General features: G+C 41.7%; 1 protein-coding gene across 1 annotated transcript in view; it reads right to left on the bottom strand.

The window, feature by feature from the left end:
• DNAH6 (dynein axonemal heavy chain 6) overlaps positions 1–23,220 on the bottom strand; it is a 181,683-nt gene that overhangs the window by 119,126 nt on the left and 39,337 nt on the right. The window contains exons 19-32 of the mRNA XM_069978026.1: positions 22,399–22,611; positions 19,180–19,272; positions 17,593–17,712; positions 14,395–14,575; positions 11,097–11,193; positions 8,934–9,129; positions 8,661–8,825; positions 6,028–6,141; positions 3,570–3,695; positions 2,968–3,123; positions 1,676–1,837; positions 1,028–1,165; positions 692–859; positions 467–615 (exon numbers count right to left, since the gene is read on the bottom strand). Of these exons, the coding sequence (XP_069834127.1) occupies positions 467–615; positions 692–859; positions 1,028–1,165; positions 1,676–1,837; positions 2,968–3,123; positions 3,570–3,695; positions 6,028–6,141; positions 8,661–8,825; positions 8,934–9,129; positions 11,097–11,193; positions 14,395–14,575; positions 17,593–17,712; positions 19,180–19,272; positions 22,399–22,611 (2,078 nt within the window). The remainder of the gene's footprint in view (positions 1–466; positions 616–691; positions 860–1,027; positions 1,166–1,675; positions 1,838–2,967; positions 3,124–3,569; positions 3,696–6,027; positions 6,142–8,660; positions 8,826–8,933; positions 9,130–11,096; positions 11,194–14,394; positions 14,576–17,592; positions 17,713–19,179; positions 19,273–22,398; positions 22,612–23,220) is intronic.

The following is a 23,220-nucleotide window of genomic DNA, read 5'->3' as shown; positions in this document are numbered from 1 at the left end:
CCGATCGCCGCTATTGGCTGATCTGAATTGATCAGCCAATAGCGGCGATCATAAGCACGGGAGGTGTTAACCACCCCCTGTGCCGAGAAGCTAAGATGGCCTGCTATGATTTATAGCAGGCCATCTTCCCCGATCGCTCTGTGCGAACACACAGCGATCGGGGAAACATCGGGCGTAAATTTACGCCCTGATGCGTTAAGTACCAGGGCGCAAGGGCGTAAATTTACGCCCGATGTCGTTAAGGGGTTAAGGAGAGTGCTTCATAAAGACGCATGGAGACTTAGGGTATGTTCACACTGAGCAAAAGTGGCAGAATTTCTGCGGAATCCCACCTGCCTCAGTGTCTCACTGTGTCTCTATAGAGGGACTCGTGTGTCTACGCCTCCGCTCCCACGACTCTCCGCTTTTGCTCAGTGTGAACATACTCTTAAAGGCCATTACAAAATAATACAAAGCGGTTTCTTACCCTGCCATGACTAAAACTGATTTTACGGCTCTCATCCCAAAATCATAGTGGTCTTGTTGTGATAACTGCTCACTGCACAGTTTATACATCTGGGTCATCTTACGGGCCAAAACTTTACTTGACTCGAAACCTTCAGAATACAGAATAACCTAAAGAATAAGTTTTAAAAAAATTATAGTCGATAAAAAGTTATTGTTTTACGGTATTTTTGACCTGTATTCTTACCTCAGCGATCAAAGCATAATTTGGCACCATCATTGAGAATGGTCTGAAAAGTGCCTTCAGGTTGTCTGGCAGTTCAGTCCTTCCTGCATAGCCAGGGTTCATTGTAATAAATGCCGCACATGTCATTACCAGCTTGATCTCCCGGCCTTCAAACATAAATCTGGAGAGCTACAGAGAAAGTTACATAAAGTGCAGATAATAAATGAAGAAAGAGAAGAAAAAGCTTTGACTGTTAAAAGGTTGTAAAAATAATGCATTTATAGATTTAGATTTATAGGTTAACGGTAGAAAAAATTTACGGCAAAACGTATAATTGGCAGAAGAAATCATTGTTACCTTTCCAGCTTTGGCATTCCTTATTGTTATTAGCTGCTGGGCAATTACAGAAAGCACTTCAATGTCAATTCGATTAAATTCATCAAAACAACACCATGCTCCAGACTGGGCCAAACCACTGAAGAATCGACCCATCATCTGCATAAAAAGGGCAGGAAATGTAAAGAACAAATGTCTTGCAAAGCCTTAAAAACAGAACTGGCAGAGCTTGTTATTTGGCATTACAGTATGTGCAGTGATATCAGGATGTAATACTGGAGGTTCTCCAGGGGTCAGCAGGTGAAACAATGTGTTATCTAATTTCAGAGAACTACTACTACTGTGCACAAAAGAAACTATAAGGGGAGAAATACAAGTTATTGGTTACCTGCAAAACTGCACAACAATCAATCGGAAAATCAGCACTGTCAAAACTGATCTACCGAACCACGGCTGCAACTTAAAGCGTTGTTATTAGGGCATTGTGAACTAATAGAGGGGGATATCCCCTTCCTAGTTTCCATAAATTAGCTGAAGCTGAGAGTAGCTACAAAAAGCTTCTCTCGTTGCTGTCGGATCTGTCACATCCATGCATTAAATGCCTATGGGGTTCAGTGGACACTGTGTAATATTTCTTTGAACAATTGCTGACTAAATCATGTTGCATACCTTGTAGTCCAGTCCATCAGAACAGTTAAACACGACACACTGTATAGCCAGTGCTTTGGCAAGGTCTTTGGTGGTCTCGGTTTTTCCAGTGCCTGCAGGCCCAGCAGGAGCTCCACCAAGATCCAGCTGTAAAGCGCCCATGAGGCACAGATAACATCGGTCCTTGGAAAAAGCAGAAAAAAACTTTGTTAGGAAACATATGCAGAAACCACCATCTAATGTTTACTGTAGTGCCCTGCAGAAGGGGGTTGGTCCACAGGGGTATTTGAAATCTCAGTCTTAGTCCTTATAAATTAGTCCTTTGTCCTTACTTAGTCCTTATAAATGTAATGAAAGAGGGGGCAGATTTTTGCTCAATCTCCACTTAAGAAACTGAGGTCCGTGGAGTGATTCTCCCCTGCAAACTTCCCTTTGTGAGCTGTCCTCCAAGGTTTTTCTCTATCCTGTCTCATATGGGATATTATTACACTTTTTTAATAAAAGCATCTTATACTATTTTAGTTCCACTTATAATTGCTTATATAATATGCTGTACTATTCCTGTACTGCAGTGAACTATCATCCATTAGCAGTTTGCTGACAGGTAATCTATTGGCCTCTTCTTTAGGTGTCAGGACAGTAACAGTTGGTAGACACTGGGTCCTATGTTAGGGCTCAAGGAAACCCATTGTTGCCCCACAAACAAGTTTGCAGGATGCCAACTGAGTGACAAAGGAAACTTCCTGTAGTCACTATTGACCTCAGCATCTTGGAATTATAGAATTGATCCTGGTCATTGCAATGGGGGCCCAGCTGTATAATACAACCAGCTTCCACTGCAGATAGAGGAGACATGCTATAGGCTATAGTTGTGATTACGGTAGTGACTGAAAATCTCATGTACAGTTATGGTGTTTGTGGGATGAGAATATTGGATGACAGACTAGTACAAAAAAAAAAGGGTCCTGGTGCAAGAGTTTATAATTAGTGTTGAGGGGAGAGGCCAAACTGTTCAGGTTTCTATGGCTGTATCCAGGTTTTCCAGGACTTCCTAGGGTTGCATCCAACCTCTGCAGCTGCGAGGAGGCAAATGCAGAGTGCTGGGACTCAGAGAGCTTTCCCGAACGCAAACAGTTCCACTCAACACTATTTATAATCAACCAAGAAAAGAAGAAAAGAGACAGGAGGTCAAAGTAAAAGCTGCTTATAAATTCATGCAGTGGTAGCAGGGTTACTGCAGTATGTGAATGTCATCTATATATCTTTTGTATCTCTGTAAATGAATGCCCTTCATAAATTGGAAATCTTCTTACAGTTAGAGGAGTAATGACCAGTCGAGGACAAGCACCAAGATACTCATAAGCATATGTATACTGCGATAATGCCATCCGGGCCACACAGTTGTCAAAATCTAGGTCCCAATAATAGCGCAGTTGTCTCTGCCACTCAAAACTGTCAATGCTGTTAACCTTAAAAAAATAACGAAAAAATTATTGAAAATATTGTAAATGTTTATTTTTTCAATTTATACATACACACATACAATGGCATCAATATATTGTTAGTAATTAATAAAAGAAGGAAAAACCTTAACCTAGAATACTGAGTATAGTTGGGTAATGTCCAGTATTCTGTGTGCCATATCAAGTTTTTATAAGTGATAGTAACTGTGTGTTCAGCTGAAACTGGAGAAGTTGGATGCCGTCCTAGGGTTGCTAGGAAAACATGGATACAGCCATAGATCATAGACTGTATCCATGTTCTCCTGACAGCCCTAGGGCAGCATCCAAACTCTCCAGCCATCAGGAGTCAAATGTTGATCGTTTCGGTTTGGAGAAGTTGCCAAACCCAGACAGTTTCCTCAAGTCCACTTTAACTCATTTTACTAATAGCAAATCCCAAATGGAAAGATTACCTGGTCCTTTACAAGGTCACTGACAATATCCCTTGCATGTACATCAATTGTTATCAATGCCGTAATGATGTTTCTATGCAAAGCAGGAAGTTGCCCCCGGACAAGCCCAGCTAATGCGTTCAATCTCTGTGTGAAAAAGACAAACATAAATTAAAGAGAAAATTACATCTTTTGTTTCCTACAGCAATAGGGTATGTATATGTTTTAGGTGGGTGCACATGCGTGTTTCTATAACCCAAAATGATATTACTTTCATGTCTGTAGATCATGAGTCTCCAAACTGTGGCCCTCCAGCTGTTTCAATACTACATTTCTCATCATGTCTGGAGAGCCAAATCCAAAGCTTAAGCTGTCTGGGCATGATGGGAATTGTGGTTTTCTAACAGCTGGAGGGCTGCAGTTTGGAGACCCATGCTATAGATGGTTTACTTACACTATCATAGCTCTGGCTTTCATTCAGCGATTTCAGTTTCCAAGGTTTATATTAAGACTTACACACAGTAAAATAAAAGGTAAGTATGACATAAAATAGGTATAAAACACGTCTGTATTTTGAATCCAATAATGTGCTACATTAAGTAGTACCTGTCACAATCCAGGTACTTTTTTTTCTTCTTCTGGTCCTTGATGTCCTCAGCCACCGCTGCATTGGTGAGCAGTGGCCGTCAGCATTCTCTGACACCGAGGGGGTGTTCCCTACAGCAGGTATGACACTTACCTCTGCTCAGGAGCGCACATGGCACATCCTTGGTTTCAGGCTGGTGTCATTGTGGAAGCGTGGGCTAGGTTAAGTATTAATTTTATTTTTTATTTTTTCTTGGTCACAAAGGGGCATTATTATTACTATATGGGGGGACTAATGAGGCATTATTGTATACAGGCACAAGGGGCATTATTCCTATATGGGGACACAGGGGGCATTGTTACTATATGGCAGCACAGGGGGCATTGTTACTAAATGGAGGTATAGGAGCACATAATCACTATCATGGCACAGACACATTATTACTATATGATGGCTCATGGGGCATTATTACTGTATAGGAACACAGGGGGGCATAAACACTATATTAGGGCACATAGTGAATTATTACTATTTGGTGGCACAGGGGGCAATACTGTATAGAGGCACAGAGGGTATTATTACTATATGGAGGCACAGGAACACATTATCACTATGTGATGGCACGGACACATTATTACTATATCATGGCACATGGGGCACTATTACTGTTTGGGAACACAGAGGGGCATTATCACTATATTAGGGCACAGGGCGAATTATTACTATATGGTGGCACAGGGGGCAATACTGTATAGAGGCACAGAGAGTATTATTACTATATGGAGGGACATGAACACATTTTCACTATGTGATGGCGCAGACACATTATTACTATGTCATGACACATGGGGCACTATTACTGGAAACACAGAGGGGCATTATCACTATATGCTTGCACAAGGGGCATTATTACACAGGGGTACAGTGGGTGGGGAGCAATACTATTACTATACAGTGGAGGCATTATTACTATATGTAGGCATCAGGGCATTGTAACGGTATGGAACCACAGAGGGCATTTTGTCAGTATGGGGCACTATTACTTTATGTGGGCCCATTTAAAAGTTTGCAATGGGGCCCAGTCATTTCCAGTTATGCTCCTAAATGTAGGATATTATTTGATTCAAAATACAGCTGTGTTTTGTACGTAGTTTACTGTCATATTTTGCTTTTACTTTACTGTAAAAAGGGTTACGGTCTAATGTTGCAGCTTTTGCATGCGGATAAAACCACGCCCACAAGAAGTGGCCAATAGCTGTACAATTTTGCAGTAATACTGCAAAAAGCTGATCCTTGAGGGTAGGAAATTATGATGCAACTACTGCACCCAAACAAGACAAGGCCAATGAGTCTAGCTGCAACAAGGGACCATATCTCCTAGGATGAAATTTGTACAGTGATTATTTCAGAAACACTTCGGGGGACATGTATCAAGCCGAAAAAGCGTATTTTTCGGTGGAAAGGGGCCAGATGCAAATAAATTTATTCGCAAATGGCCGTTATGCAAATAAAATATTTGCATCTGGCCACTTTCCGCCAGGTACGCCAAGGGGCGGGGAGGGGGTGTGGAGGGGGCGGAACGGGGGGGGTGCGGACTCAGAGTCCGCGCCATTCATCATTAGATTAGCAAAAAAATAAGCAGAAAACCTACTCCAGCTCTGAGCTGGCGTAGGTTTCCTGCCGCGCACGGCATTTATGTAGAGGCAGTACGCCTCTACATAAATCTCCGTACCGTCGGAGCTGCAGAGACATTTTTAAGTCCGGCGCAGAAAATGCTGGACTTAATAAATGCCCCCCTTCATGTTCAGTTATTAACCAGTGTTCATATGCCAAGATATGCTATGTTTCTCAATAATTTATAAACTGTGTAATTCTCTTTAACAATTAACAAACCTCAAAATTAACTTTTTCAAACTCTGCCACAGAATTTAGATTTTCCTCTGCTTCTCCTTCAAGGCAATGGGTTAGATCTCTGCACCACATGAGCTGAGAAATCGTCAACACCACCTATAAAAAGAATTGTAGATATCCATGTCTATAATGCAATGTTATATTACTTTATTAGAGACATCATGTGTGATGAGCGCATCTCATAATGTGAGATGAGCGCAACTGGAACATGCTCGAGGCCAATCATTCAGCACTTGATTACTGGAGTCTGAATGCAGCCCTAGAGAGTCCTGAAAAACATGAATACAGCCATAGGATCTATGGCCTACAACAAGGGTAACACAGCCCACGAGTGCTTTGTCATACTCCCTGAATCTTTCTGCATTGAAGATAATGTACAGTAGGTAAATGGGCCAGGTTGGGAGTAGCAATTGGTCATCAGAGATAAGCTCAACTGGAGCATAGTGGAGTCTGATTGTTCGGCATTCGGTGGCTGAAGAAGTTGGATGAAGCCCTAGGAAGCCCTGGAAAACATGGATACAGCCTATGGCTAAATCGATGTTTTCCTGGACCCACTAGGGCTGCATCCAACTTTTTTAGCCATCAATATTTAAATGCAAAACTTGAGTTGTGCTCATCTCTAGTAAAAATTAGTTTCCATAATTTCTTCTCATATTTTGTATATTCCTGTTGCAGGAAACTGTGAGATATTGTATGACATTCCCTCACTAGGCAGTTTACTTGGGAAAACTTGCGGTGTTGATGTTCATCTTTCCCTTTGCATGGGAATCAAAACTTCACAGACCATGATTTGAAATGAATGGGAAACCACAGTGTCTATATTTTTTAGGCAATGTTTAGCCCTCTTTAGGTCTAATATGGCTTTAGTTGATGGATGGGGGTCACTTATAAGCAGACTTCATTCATGTTTAATCTTAAATTACCTAAACTAACCATACCATGACAATACGATAATAGGCAACACAGTTATTACGAGATCTAGTGCAACATTTATTCTATTATTATTATTATTATTTATTTATAAAGCGCACTTAATTCCAGAGCGCTATACAGGCGAAAGGGGTAACAAACAGGAACATTACAAGATCAAAACACATTACATGAGGGCAGATGGCAGACTGATACATGGGGAAGAGGACCTGCCCGCGAGGGCTTACAATCTATACACCTATTTGGCTGCTTCTGCTAGCCTAGCTGGGCTGTAGATGGTTTAGACTGAGTAGTGATGGACAGTTGCCTTCTCCACTCATCTCCCTTCCCTGCCATTCTTTGCTCTGTGTAGTCTGGATGTCAGAGAGTTGGTCCACTCCCACCCTAGACCGGGACTCTGGCATCTGATAAGTCCACTTATGCTCTTAACACTGCTTGTGATAGTGTCTTGTAGCTAGAGCTGGTCTTTTGTATTGGATTGGTTTAATTGGTATTCTGACCTCTTTACCTGTCCTTCTAAACTCCATTATTGCCTGCTGTGTTAGGGTCCTATTCCACCGGACGATTATCGTTTGCATAATTGTTACCGATTAACAATCTCAAACGACCGCTATTGCGAAAGACCTGAAAACGTTCACTCATTTCCATGGAACGATAATCGTTACTTATGATCGTATTTGCGATCGTTTTTTTTTTTCGCTATTTCTTCGCTATTGCATTCGTATCTACTGTGAACGACCGAATGACATCTTATTCAATGCGAACGATTTGCAAACGTTTTGCGAACGAGCAACGATAAAAATAAGTCCAGGTCTTATAAAGTGATCAACGATTTCTCGTTCGGTCGTTAATCGTTAACTGCATTTCAACCGAACGATTATCCTTTTAGATTTGAACGATTTAACGATAATCTGAACGATAATCGCCTGGTGGAATAGGGCCCTAAGTACCGTTCTGCTACCTCCGGTTTGCACTGTATCTGCCTGAATATTCTTTGTTGTGTTTGTCTTGTCTCATTTTGTGCTTTACTTACCCAGCGTAGGGACTGTGATGGTACTTTTACACGGAGCGATAATTCGCCCGATCGCACGATTAACGATTTTGAATGAACGATGATTTTCTTAAAACGATCAGCGTGTAGATGGAACGATACATCGTACGGAAAATTCGCTATGCGATCTTTTTGCGATCGTTTAAGCCTATCTCACACATAGGTGAAATCGCTAAAAGACTGTTTACACTGAACGATCTGCGAATTTTTTGCGAACGATCAACGATGATTTGAGAACATGTTGAAAAATCAAAATGAACAATTTTTTGCTCGTCGTTTGATCGTTCTCTGCGTTTACACGTACGATTATCGTTCAGATTCGATCGTTATCGTGCAAAAACGAACGATCAATAGTTCCGTGTAAAAGGGCCATTAGCCAGTTATTGCCGACTGCCTTGGGTCAGGCTGGCAAATAGGCAGGGACAGTCATGGGGGGCTTAGTACTAGGGCTAAAACTGCATGTCTGTCCCTGTATTCCATCCAGGTCCAGGGTTCCCTTACAGTGGCCTTCCCAAAACTATACTTATGCTTAATGCTATTATATGAAAAGGTAACTTTATGAATCTATTTATTCTTTAAATATCTTATTTTCTCATTTCTATAATAAAATACTTGTATTTCACATGTATCATACCTGAGAAGGATGTCCAGCAACTACCCATTCAACTCTGTTTTTATTTTGGTAGTCAGCTATTGCAGCTTTACTGAGACGTCTTAGAGAACTGTACATTGCCTCTTCCACCTTGCCCAACCAGTCCTCAACATTTCCTCTTGCTTTTAAACCTTTACCCAGGCTCACCTACAAGGAGAATAGTAAACATAAAGTAAAAAAAATAAATATAAAAATAATGATGACACATATAATAAGACAAGTTGTCAGAAACAGAAAAGTAATGATCAGCATTACCCTCTCTCCTTCTGGTGACAACATGGCCAGGATATCATTAGTAAAAACCTTTTCCTGTTCTCCATCGGAAACGGCAGTGGCAAATTCAAGTGTTGCAATTGAGTCAAAGCACTTCCGTAGGTGAGGCTGAACCGCCTGAGGGTTACGCGTCTGAGCAAGTATTTCCAGCAGTTCATCATTGGATAAGAAGTAAAATCTGTATTTAAAACATTAAAACATCTGTTACCAAGAATAACAATGCAGTCAGTTTACACAAGTGCATTTTATGTGATCCCCAGGCCTCAGGAGCATGGCCATTTTACAGCTCTAGGCTGGGTTCACACTACGTATATTTCAGTCAGTATTGTGGTCCTCATATTGCAACCAAAACCAGAAGTGGATTGAAAACACAGAAAGGCTCTGTTCACACAATGTTGAAATTGAGTGGATAGCCGTCATTTAATGGCAAACATTTGCTGTTATTTTAAAACAACGGCTGTTGTATTGAAATAATGGCCGTTATTTACTGTTATATGGCGGCCATCCACTCAATTTCAACATTGTGTGTACAGAGCCTTTCTGTGTTTTCAATCCACTCCTGGTTTTGGTTGCTATGAGGACCACAATACTGACTAAAATATACGTAGTGTGAACCCAGCCCTATGGTGTACAGAGCCACAATAGGATAACCAATGATGTACACAGACCCTTATGGTACATCCACATGCTTCAAAATAAATGGGGTACTCTGGAGATGTTTTTTTTTTTTTTTTCAAATAAACTGGTGTCAGAAAGTTATGCAGATTTGTAATTTACTACTATTTAAAAATCTTAAGTCTTCCAGTACTTATGAGCTGCTGTATGTCCTGCAGTATGTCCTTTCCATGAGCTGCTGTATGTCTTTTACAGTCTGACACAGTACACTCTTGTTAGTACTTGTTAGTGCTTGGGACAGTTCCTTTAAATAGTACCCAGTACCCTTTTAAAGGGGCACTGCAGCGGAATTTTTTTTTCCTTCAAATCAACTGGTGCCAGAAAGTACCAGAGATTTGTAATTTACTTCTATTAAAATGTCTTTAGTCTTCCAGTACTTATCAGCTGCTATGTGTCCTGCAGAAAGTGGTGTATTCTTTCCAGTCTGCACAGTTCTCTCTGCTGTCACCTCTGTCTATGTCAGGAACTGTCCAGAGCAGTAGCAAATCCCCATTAAAAAACGCTCATGCTCTCCAGAATGGAAATAATACACTAATTCCTGCAGGACATACATAAGCTGATAAGTACTAGAAGACTGGATATTGTTTAATAGAAGTTAATTACAAATCTCTGGCACTTTCTGGCCCCTGTTGAAAGATTTTTTTAGTTGGAGCACCCCTTTAAATAGGAATGCATAATGGTGCGTTTACACAGAGAGATTTATCTGACAGATTTTATAAGACAAAGCCAGGAACAGACTATAAACAGAGAACAGGTCATAAAGGAAAGACTGAGATTTCTCCTCTTTTAAATACATTTCTGGCTTTGGCTTCCAAAATCTGTTAGATAAATCTGTCTGTGTAAATGCATCATAAGGTATAAGGGGGCCTATTCTGTCAGAATCAAATTCAGAAAAACAAAATGCTCCATAAGATGCCCTATTACAGAGGTATTGTCTCATGCAAGCATTAGGTGACATCTCCAACATTATCTCTGTGCCCTTCTACAGCCAGCTACTCCTGTCAAGAAATATTACTTTACTTAAAGAGTAGTAGATGCTTGTAATAGATTGCTTAAAACTACGATACCTGAATGTAAACCTCCCTGGGATAAACATCTATCTATCCTAAGATAATTTCTATGTTTCTATAGAATTTTCATGTATAAGTGATTGCTTCTCAAAGAAAAAAATTCATGTAACATAAAAGTAAAATACAAGAAAAAAAAAACTCAATTTTAGGTAATGAATCTGTTAAGTTGCATAAGAACAGTATAGCAACATATATTGCTGAAGACTTCTAAAAGGTTATTGTTAGGTAAAGAGATCGCTCAATGCAGTTCTACTTAGTTAAAAGTTTATTTCTCCTTACGGTTTCCTAGTTTTATTATGTCCATCCTGTTTACTGTCAAGGGTTGTAATTTAAAGTTGTAAAATCAATACAAAACAGTAACACAGTCTACCGTACTGATAAAGTGGTTTATGTTACTGACCTTGGAAACACAACACGTTTGGATTCTAAGTAAGCCTCCAGGCATTTCTGAATTTGATCAAGGAGTGCATTGTTATTCTGAAATGTCTCCAGAAGACCTGAACACGATGGAATATTACATTAATTACATCATTTCTACTAACCCAAGAGTCAATGGAAAAAGGTAATACAATGAGGGCTGTACCACAATTCATGCATAGACTTCACAAATAAAGTAAGAAAACTGAATCTCAAACTTTTTTAGAAAGTGTTCCTTGTAGCTGAAAACATGTTTATGATGACTACTGCTGTGTGGTGCTTTCATCTGGATGGATAAAATTCATGCTACTTAAAGGGGAACTCCGGTGTAGAAAAAAAAAAAATATATATATATATATATATATATTTATTTATTTATTTCAAATCAACTGGTTTCAGAAAGTTATATAGATTTGTAATTTATTTCTATTTAAAAAGTTCAGGTTTTCCTATCAGCTGCTGAATGCCCTGTAGAAGTGGTGTGGTGTATTCTTTCCAGTTTGACACAGTGCTTTCTGCTGATATGTCTGTCCAAGACAGGAACTGCCCACAGAACAAGGGTTTTCTATGGGGATTTGCTGCTGCTCTGGATAGATTCTGTCTCGGACAGAGGTGGCAGACTAAAAAGAATCCACAACTCCCTGCTGGGCATACAGCAGCTGATAGGTACTGGAAGACAGGAGATTTGTAAATAGAAGTAATTTACAAATCAGTATAACTTTCTGAAACCTGTTGATTTGAAATAAAAAAAAAAAATCACTGGATAACCCCTTTAACCCTTTCTGGATCGGGCTAATTTTAGTTTTTGCATTTTTCGTTCTTTCCTTCTTGTGCTTAAAAGGCCATAGCACTTGCATTTCTACACCTACAGACCACATGAGCCCTTATTTTTTGCGTCACTAATTGTACTTTGCAATGACAGGCTGAATTTCTGCATAAAATATGCTGCGAAACCAGAAAAAAATTATATGCACGACGAAATTGAAAAAAAAAAGCAATTCTTTCTTTTGGGGGGGGGGGGGGGGGGGCTTCATTTTTATGCCGTGTGTCCTATGGAAAAACTGACATGTTATATATGTTGCTCAAGTCGGTACGATTACAACGATATGTAACATGTATATTTTATGTGATGGCTTGTAAAAAATTCAAACCATTTTTAACAAATATATGTTCCTTAAAATCGCTCCATTCCCAGGCTTATTGCGCTTTTATCCTTTGGTCTATGGGGCTGTCTGAGGTGTCATTTTTTGCGCCATAATGTCTTCTTTTTACCGGTACCTTGATTGCTCATATGTGACTTTTTGATCGCTTGTTATTACAATTTTTCTGGATTTGATGCAAGCAAAAATGCACAATTTTGCACTTTGGGATTTTTTTGCGCTTGCGCCGTTTACCATAGGAGATCAAGAATGTGATAAATTAATATTTTGGGCGATTACGCATGCGGTGATAACAAACATGTTTATTTATTTTTATTTATAAAATGGGAAAAGGGGGGTGATTCTGACTTTTATTAGGGGAGGGGGCTTTTTATTGACAACAACACTTTTTTTTTTACTCATACTGTATACTAGAAGCCCCTCTGGGGGACTTCTAGTATAAGCACACTGATCCCTCATTCAGATCTATGCTGTATAGTTATACAGCATAGATTGATGAGATCAGTGTTCTATTGCTTTTGGTTGCTGCAGCCAAAAGCAATAGAATGACGAGCCGAGATCAGTGCCATTACGGCGCAGACCCTGGCCAGCACCAGACACGGAGATCCCCACTAGACACCGGGAAATCGGCTGCAGTAAGTCTTCAGATGCAGCTGTAAACTCTGACAGCTGCATCTGAAGACTTAATTAGCTGGCACGGCAATCAGCCGTGCCCGCTAACAGCCACACCCGGCCTACACGCCGCACCCGGGACCACGGGGTCGCCGCGCGGCCCCACTCTGAACTCCCCCACCCGCACGAGGACGTACAGTTACGTCCTTGTGTGGGAAGGGGTTAAAGGGCTACTCAGGAGATTTTTTCTGATCAACTGGTGTCATAAAGTTATGTAGATTTGTAAATGACTACTGATTAAAAATCTAAAGTCTTCCAGTACTTATCAGCTGCTGGATGTCCTGCAGGAAGTGGTGTACTCTTTCCAGTGTGTATCAGTTCTCTCTGCTGCCACCTCTGTTCATGTCAGGAACTGTCCAGAGCAGTAGCAAATCCCCATAGAAAACCTCCCCTGCTCTGGTTGGCAGGAGAGATCATTGTGACCTAAATCGGCTGATAAGTACTGAAAGACAGTGTTTTTTTTTTAGCAGAAGTAATTTACAAATCAGTATAACTTTTTTTCCAGAGTACCCTCTTACCTGTTTAGAGGGTACACTATACATGCTTTAGAAAGGACCCCTTAACTGTACACGTGTGTGCTACCTTCACTTGGACCTGCAGAGTCAGTATCCTAAACTGTTCTAAAAGCAGAAGGCACAATCTTTATTCACACGTCCCGAAAAATTGTCTGTGAGCCGTGACCACGGACAATTTTAGCAGCCATTCGGGTGAATGCAGCCATTCCCACAACTACTTGCCTACTCCCCCATGCCGGTAAATATGTGAGCCGGCCGGCATGTAGGAGTAGGCCAGTAGTTGTCTTCTGCGCTCTTGTCATCTGCCCTCCTGTCATCTCTGCTACCGGGGGGGCTGCACTTTGGGATATCCGTGCCATGATCTTCCTCTGGTCATTGTGGTGCGGATCGCGGCACGGATCGTGTGAATAAGGCCTTGACCGAGAAGGATAGTTTTCTACTGATCTGAGCAAGTATGCCACTGGCACAGAGAGGAGGGGAGATCTCTCTGCCCTTGTTGGAATAAAGAAGAAAGTGGAGTTGTCGGGAACACAACACACAGGATGAAAGTATATTGGGAACTTACATTTGAGCACCATCTAAATAACTTTTAATGGACAGCACCTTTAAATAATTATTGATACAGAAAATGTATGCAATTGGCCAACATAATTACACAGTGAATTATTATTATTATTATTTTGCTCTTTTCTAGACCATTTATATACGAATTTGTAAAGCTGAAGAAGATGGAAATTTATCTTTAATCAATACAGAGTAACTTTTATTGCTTCTATTAAATTTGGTGAACCCTGGTCACTTTTTACTGCGGATTTTGTACGTAAAATCTGCAGCTAATTCTTGCATGTGCATATGGTTTAAATATGCAAAATTGGTACAGTGGAAATATTACTGGCATTTCCATATACACAGATAAAATGATCAATATCCATACCAGGCTGGGTGGCTGCTCTTAGGGCATTAGGTAAGCGGTTCACTTTTCTCATGATCTCCTTCCAGGATTTGTCCACTTGTAAAAACATCTTGGCTTCTGCTGGCAGCTGCCTTGGAATATCGGGAGCACTAAAAATACTTTCTAAATACAGCCAATTTCTCTGACAAGTCAGCCACTCATCCTAAACCCAACATTATAAAAGAAGAGGAGACAAAAACAATTACTCTACCTATGTGTTTTACATACAGTGGGGAAAAAAGTATTTAGTCAGTCACCAATAGTGCAAGTTCTCCCACTTAAAAAGATGAGAGGCGTCTGTAATTTACATCATAGGTAGACCTCAACTATGAGAGACAAAATGAGAAAACAAATCCCGAAAATCACATTGTCTGATTTTGTAAGAATTTATTTGCAAATTATGGTGGAAAATAAGTATTTGGTCACCTACAAACAATCAAGATTTCTGGCTCTCACGGATCTGTAACTTCTTCTTTAAGAGTCTCATCTTTCCTCCACTCATTACCTGTAGCAATGGCACCTGTTTAAACGTGTTATCAGTATAAAAAGACACCTGTGCACACCCTCAAACAGTCAGACTCCAAACTCCACCATGGTGAAGACCAAAGAGCTGTCAAAAGACACCAGAAACAAAATTATAGCCCTGCACCAGGCTGGGAAGACTGAATCTGCAATAGGCAACCAGCCAGGAGTGAAGAAATCAACTGTGGGAGCAATAATTAGAAAATGGAAGACATACAGGACCACTGATAATCTCCCTCGATCTGGGGCTCCACGCAAAATCTCTCCCCGTGGGGTCAAAATGATCACAAGAACGGTGAGCAAAAATCCCAGAACCACGCGGGGGGACCTAGTGAATGAACTGCAGAGAGCTGGGACCAATGTAACAAAGCCTACCATCGGTAACACACTACGCCGCCAGGGACTCAGATCTTGCAGTGAAAGACATGTTTCACTGCTTAAGCCAGTACATGTCCAGGCCCGTCTGAAGTTTGCTAGAGAGCATTTGGATGATCCAGAAAAGTATTGGGAGAATGTCCTATGGTCAGATGAAACCAAAGTGGAACTGTTTGGTAGAAACACAACTTGTCGTGTTTGGAGGAAAAAAAATACTGAGTTGCATCCATCAACCCCAATAACTACTGTAAAGCATGGGGGTGGAAACATCATGCTTTGGGGCTGTTTCTCTGTAAAGGGGCCAGGACGACTGATCCGGGTACATGAAAGAATGAATGGGGCCATGTATCGTGAGATTTTGAGTGCAAATCTCCTTCCATCAGCAAGGGCATTGAAGATGAAACGTGGCTGGGTCTTTCAACATGACAATGATCCAAAGCACACTGCCAGGGCAACGAAGGAGTGGCTTCGTAAGAAGCATTTCAAGGTCCTGTAGTGGCCTAGCCAGTCTCCAGATCTCAACCCTATAGAAAACCTTTGGAGAGAGTTGAAAGTCCGTGTTGCCAAGCGACAGCCCCAAAACATCACTGCTCTAGAGGAGATGTGCATGGAGGAATGGGCCAACATTCCAACAACAGTGTGTGCCAACCTTGTGAAAACTTACAGAAAATGTTTGACCTCCGTCATTGCCAACAAAGGATATATAACAAAGTATTGAGATGAAAATTTGTTACTGACCAAATACTTGTTTTCCACCATAATTTGCAAATAAATTCTTACAAAATCAGACAATGTGATTTTCTGGATTTGTTTTCTCATTTTGTCTCCCATAGTTGAGGTCTACATATGATGTCAATTACAGATGCCTCTCATCTTTTTATGTGGTGGAACTTGCACTATTGGTGACTGACTAAATACTTTTTTCCCCACTGTAGATAACTACATATCACATAGTACATATAACTTCATATCAAGTACAGTTATAGACTTTCACACAAAAAAATAATAACATGTTCTTTCAAAATGACTGTATTTTCCAGACTGATATTGATGTGAAAAAATACATAATAAGTAACAAGGTGGTAAAGACATGAAGAAGTAAGAGGAAAAATTCATCTAAAACTTTGCCACAAATAAGTCTAGCCAAGACAACTTCTGTAGCCCCAAAAATATTCTTATTTCAGTAAAATTGAAATGCTAGGCATGATAAGAAGCAATGATATCTTACACTGTAAACATATAGTAGGCAATCTAACTTGGGCCTTACTCACACTGCCAACTTTGACGATGACAAGACCACAGCCCAAGAGTGCTTTGTCATACTCCCCAATTCTTTCTGCATTGCAGATAATGTACAGTAGGTAAATGGGCAAGGTTGCGACTGGCAAATGGTCATCAGAGATGAGTTCAACTAAAGCATGTTCAAGTCTGATCATTCGGCATTCGAAAACGGGTGGCTTAAAACGTTGTATACATCCCTGGGGAGTTATGGAAAACATGGATACAGTCTATGGCCTATGCTTGTATCCATGTTATCCTGGACGCCCTAGGGCTGCATCCAACTTCTTCAGCCATCGGTAATCAAATGCTGAACGATCGGACTCGAGCAAGCTCAAGTTGTGCTCATCTTTAGTGGTCACGTCTGCCACCTGACAATATCAGACATCTGTTCAGGATAGATGTCTACTACTTGCAGGTCACAACACAACCCCATACAGTTACATAGGCTGTGATCTAGCAGGATGCAGGGATCATGATATGACAATCTTTGGCCACATGATCTGTATTGCGGCCACAGTATATATAGTACTACTGCATACATTGCATTCTAAAAGCATGTACTGCGTCATACAGTTTTTTTTGTGGGCTGCCTCTGTACTGGTAAAAGATGAATGGAATACTGCTCCTCATTTGACAATTCTTTTAGCAAACTTGGGGGATATGTTCAGTGCAGTGTGAACTCAGGCTACATTCCCACAATGGGAAAATTATGTCCGACTTCATCATTTTAGCGCCAAACAACAGTTGTCTATCAATAATGACACCCGCAGATAATGTTCATGAATATTATTTGTAGCTGTCATTACCGATAGATAGTCGTCATTTGGTGCTAAAATGACTCCAAAAAGAAGCAAGAAGATATAAGTAAAATAAACAGTAGATCGGCAGCACCCCATGTACTGCTTACATATCTTTTTTCTCTTACAACTGAACAATAGCGTCACACTTTACATTCAGGAATTGATGCCAATATCACAATAATGCAGGAAGAAGAAGACTTACAAGAGTTTGATTAAACAGGGCGAGATTCTTCTGCCATTCGTCAACACGGGGCTTGATGGGTCCAACATAGCGAGAAGATGCAATGGTTGAAATATTTATAGTACTGTCATCCAGCAGAACCTGCAAAATGGATATGTCTTATTATTATTGTTTATAAATGCTTTGTCATTACCTTAAGGGTTCACACGCTGTAAAAACAGCGGCCACTGTGTGACACAGCACTACAGTATCAGCCAGGTGAACATCATTCCATGTTAAATGGAAAGCGGGCTCATTCGGGTGTGCCCGAGCTATAAATTAAGAATACCACATAATGTAAAGTATTTAATATATATTATTGCTCCATAGGCTGCAATGAAGAAATAACATCAACGTGGCAAAGGCCAGTATTCCTGCGTTGTGGAGACGTCCAGAACCGCCATCAATAACCCGCTGGTTATGCAAGGTTGAAAATATACATGTCACATGGAGGATACATGTAAGTATAGCTGTAATATAGCAAGCTTCAGGATACTGGTCCTGGATACAAGTAGGTTTAGTTTTGTTATAAAGCATGAGAACTATAAAATAATAATGAATGTAAATTGCAGACATGCTTTATATCACATCCCCTGCTGATTTACATTTTGAAAGTTATAACAGGAAACTTTGTATGGCTTTACATATAAACTATCACATTAAGGTTACAAACCCACTTGGCGGGTCTGCAGCGAGTCTCCATGCTGCGTTTTTGCAGCGAGACTCGCTGCAGATCCCGGCCCTATACTTTTAATGGCAGACAAACACGCAGCAGGGATGTACATCCCTGCTGCGAGTTTGTCTGCAGCCCACCCCATTAACCCCCCGGCCGCCGGAGCTGATACTTCACCTGATCCCGGCTCCGGCGGTTCCCGATGTCTTCAGCAAGCCGGAGCGGGGACCAGGTGAAGTATATGCTCCAGCCAGCCGCCCGCAGCCCCGGACGCCCGATCGCCCCCCCGCAGCACCGATCGCACGCCCCCCCCCCCCCCCCCCCCCCGCAGCACCGAGCGCACGCCCCCCCGATCGAGCGGCCGGGGCTGCAGGGGGGCGTGTAAGCGATCGGTGCTGCGGGGGGGGGGGGGGGGCGTGCGATCGGTGCTGCGGGGGGGGGCGATCGGGCGGCCGGGGCTGCGGGGGGGGGGGGGGCGATCGGGCGGCCGGGGCTGCGGGCGGCTGGCTGGAGCATATACTTCACCTGGTCCCCGCTCCGGCTTGCTGAAGACATCGGGAACCGCCGGAGCCGGGATCAGGTGAAGTATCAGCTCCGGCAGCCGGGGGGTTATTGGGGTGGGATGCAGACAAACTCGCAGCAGAGATGTACATCCCTGCTGCGTGTTTGTCTGCCATTAAAAGTATAGGGCCGGGATCTGCAGCGAGTCTCGCTGCAAAAACGCAGCATGGAGACTCGCTGCAGACCCGCCAAGTGGGTTTGTAACCTAAGAAATGTACAGATCAGTCAACAAAAAGCTTAAATACACTTATTTCAATGTCTCCCAGCACGTTTCCATTAATGAATGACTCAAGACAGAAAAACAGACTTATTTAAGTAGTAGTATCTATCCTCACCTGGATGTCATCTGTTCCACCAAGAATGAACACATCTTTAGAATCTCGGTGTGAAATAGTAGTGAATTCAGTGGTTTTCCAGGAATCCTCCACCTAGATAAAAATGTGATCATGCTTATTGAAAAAGGTTTGGAAAGATACAAAGATGCACACATAGATACAAAGGGTTAATAGACAAGTAGTAGCTTACAGTCTGCTGCTAAGAAACAGAAGAAATTGCAATTTTAGCAAGTGCTCACTGCTTTGGTAAAACAAATAGTAAAAATCCCACTACGTTAATCTGGCCATACACTTTAAATAGATGTAAACTTAGGAGCAAACACTCGACAGCTCTTTCTCTTCCTCCACTTTAAAGCGACACTGTACCCATAATCTGACACCCCCCAAAAACCACTTGTACCTTCAGATAGCTGCTTTTAATCCAAGATCTGTCCTGGGGTCCGTTCGGCAGGTGATGCAGTTACTGTCCTAAAAAAAACTTTTAAATTTGCAGCCCTGTGACAAATTGGCGTGGCCTAGAGTACCTATGTCATAGGATTGCGACACCCCTCCGTCCCTCCGCCCCGCCCTCTTCATCATTAGGAATGCCCCTAGAACAATTTCTCCTATTCATCACCTGTGTGAACACTGCACCTGAGCTGGATCGTTAAGTCACCTGTGCAGTGTACAGACAAGTGATGAATAGGAAAAACCCAGCCCGGGGGGGAGGGAGGGGGGCGTTCCTAGTGAGCGGGGTGTGTAGCCGGGGACCCCCGAAGCAAGCCAGATCACGGAGTCGGTACTGTATATTCTCCGTCCGGAGGGGGGGTTAACGGGGCGGTCTCCTGACATACTTGCAGCATGATATCAATTCTCCTGTGAGTATGTCTGCCCATAGAGATTACAGGAAGGGATCTGCAGCGGATCTCGCTGCAAATTCGCAGCGTGAAATCCGCTGCGGATCAGTCATGTATGTTTGTACCCTTAAAGTTGTTTTTTAGGACAATAACTGCATCACCTACCAAACGGATCCCAGGACAGATTTTGGATTAAAAGCAGCTATCCAAAGGTACAAGTGATTTGGGAGGGGGGGTCAGATTGTGGGTACACTTTAAGGCTATGTTCCCACAATGTGTCTTTTGTCCGTTTAAATCTAAATAATGGCTGTTATTGTACAAATTTGGACACAGCTAAAGAAAAGTTGTCAGTTGCCTTCTTTGCCATACTATCAGTCTAATGTACATCCTGTAATAAACTTCCTGTCCCCATTGTACACTCTAGCTGGCAGGTCAGCCAACTCAGTCTCTCTTCCACTATATGGGAGGCTTTTATGGGGTTATTGCCAAAAGGGTATAGTGGGAGGGAGAGAGAGATAACTGAATTTCCAGCTAGAGTGTACAGAAAACACACTACGCTGAAAATATGGCTTTGAAGACAACAGAGCAGACAGTTTTCATAAAGTGCAGAAGGAAAGCAGGAAAGCTTACAGAAACGTAGTAACTTATTTACTACTACGTGTTCATTTACTAGAAAGTTAAAAATAGGTTTTGTAATTAAACAAATCCCTTTTAGCATGCACACTCGGCCAAGTGTACATGTTTATTTCAATCAGACAAATATAACAGTGCCAGACGCTAATGCAGTGGCGTAGCTACCATGAAGGCAGGGAAGGCGACTGCTATGGGGCCCCTGGAGGAAGGGGGCACGAGGAAGCCACTGTACCTCACTCCCCCAGGGGTCCAGTGGAAGAGGGACCCGCCAATGCACTGTTCAGCCCCCTCACAGTAGCGCCGGGTGAGCGGGCTGAACAGAGGAGCAGGGCCTGCCAGGTCCTGTGGCACAGGAGAGGGATGAAGGACCCTTGGGTCACATGACCCAAAGGTCCTGAATACTTCTATGTGAAGATCAGCCCGGACTACAGGAGGAGGAGGGGGGAAGCCTGGGAGCTGTAAGTGCTGTGTATGTGTGTCAGTGAGTGTATATATGTATCTGTGGGTATATGTATATGTCAGTGTATGTATGTATCTGTGTATATATGTATATGTCAGTATAAGTATGTATCTGTGGCTATATGTGTGTGTATGTCAGCAATGTCTGCAGCACTGGTGTATATGTGTGTGTTTGTGTATGTCAGTTGTGTCTCAAGTGATTGACAGGTTTGCTCCCAAAGATGTTCTGCAGCAGCTTCTACTAATGCTGGGCTCTAATAAAAGAACCCACCATTAATATCTGCTGCATTTTCTTTTATTTCTGGTTGAGTATTTCTTATTACACTGAGATGATTTCCCCGTGTACAGTCTACTCATGGTGTATACATCAGCACCAGTGTAATCACATTACAGTGTATATATGTGTGTATGTCAGTGGCGTATCTGTATATATGTTAATGGTGCCTCTGTGTGTGTATTTGTGCGTCATTGTCTGTGTTTGGCGGGGGGGGGGGGGGGGTACAGGATTCATAGGGCCCTGTACAGTTTTTTGCTATGGGGCCCTATGAATCCTAGCTACGCCCCTGCGCTAATGATAACGCATTATCACCAGTTAGAACAAAGGATAGGACAAGCTGACATCTAACATGCCCATTCCTTCCTCCCCCAACATCTGCCATTAATGAGTAAACAGTCAGGGAAGTGAAGATAAAGCTGCTGCAAGGATTGGTAATGCTGAATCCTAATTGCTTTATCCTTATTTTGCCATTCATCTACAAGTCTGGGGGCATCAGGACCATATATATTGGATGGTCAACAAGTCCCACTAAAATGCTCAGTGTCTAATGTATGTGGCCATCTTAAGTCCTTGACGGTGTTTCGGCAGACTTATTATGGCACATGACTAGATAAGTAAGTGAATGAATGAATAAAGAGGACAACTACACACCAACAACAGCCAAATTCATTTACAAACTCTAAAATGATTATATATTTAGATATTCTTTCAGCACAGATGGGAAAAGTGCCTTCTGTCCATGTCAGGAACTGTCCAAAGCAGGGAGGGTTTTCATTCAGATTTGCTCCTGCTCCTGCTCTGGCCAGTTCCTGTCATGGACAGAGGTGGCAGCAGAGAGCAGTGTTTAGGACTGAAAGGGTATACAGCAGATTTTTAAATAGAAATAATAAAAGTCTATATAAATTTCAGAAAACAGTTGATTAGAAAAATTTTTTTTTGCTGCAGTTCTCCTTTAAGTTATTAAAATAATGCATTAAAAATTAAATTGTGTATAGAACAACTCTGTTTTCATACCTTTTTCAGTATAGTCTCTAATGAAGCCTCTCCTGAGGCCTGTCCTGATATATCCTGAATATCCTGTGCATATTCAAAGGCATGAATCTCAATCAGCTTTTCCAGTGTAAGTGGCTGCTCAGTGTCTATCAAGGCTGCATTGATTGTTTGCTCCAGAGATGCCCAATGCCTGGGCTTTAAAAATGGATTTCTTAGGTCTGTTATCACGGGTACCTATAAAAGAGAATGTGTAATATTGAGTAATAATAAACTAGCAACTATAAAACTGGAGACAGTATGTGCTCACTGTTTCATACAACACAGATCGTGAGTGGGTGAACAGTGTTAGTAGCGCTCAACATTTTTATACTTGAGATGTGGAAGCTAAATGAAAACACCTTAACCTGTTTAAGAGGTAAACAAGTGACTTTGCTTGTCTTTGATCTATCTTGTTGTCCCAAGTTGTATAACAGTTTCTATTAATAATTCTCATCAGTGTACTGTAACAATAACAAAATGTATTCCGGCTAGTACACAGCTGTTTCCCATTAAATAATGCATGCTTGAGAATGAAAAACATGATTCTGTATAGTCCCAACAATCTGTACGCACCACTTCAAAGTATCCCTATCAAGTCAGAACCCTTTAGTTAACAACTCTATGTGCTAACATAAATCAGGCCTACATACACACTTTGCTATTTTTTAACTACCATAAACGGATGCTGACATGGGAAATCTCCCCTTTAATTCAGATTCCCAAAGGCTTACACATAACGGCACAAAGTGCATTGGACTTAAAGGGGTTTTCCAGTGTTAGACGACTTTTAATGTATTTCTACTG

The sequence above is a fragment of the Dendropsophus ebraccatus genome, chromosome 7 (genome assembly GCF_027789765.1).
Source record: "Dendropsophus ebraccatus isolate aDenEbr1 chromosome 7, aDenEbr1.pat, whole genome shotgun sequence".
NCBI lineage: Eukaryota > Metazoa > Chordata > Amphibia > Anura > Hylidae > Dendropsophus > Dendropsophus ebraccatus.
The sequence above is the reverse complement of the archived record's forward strand: the minus strand, read 5'-3'. Positions and strand labels throughout refer to the sequence as shown.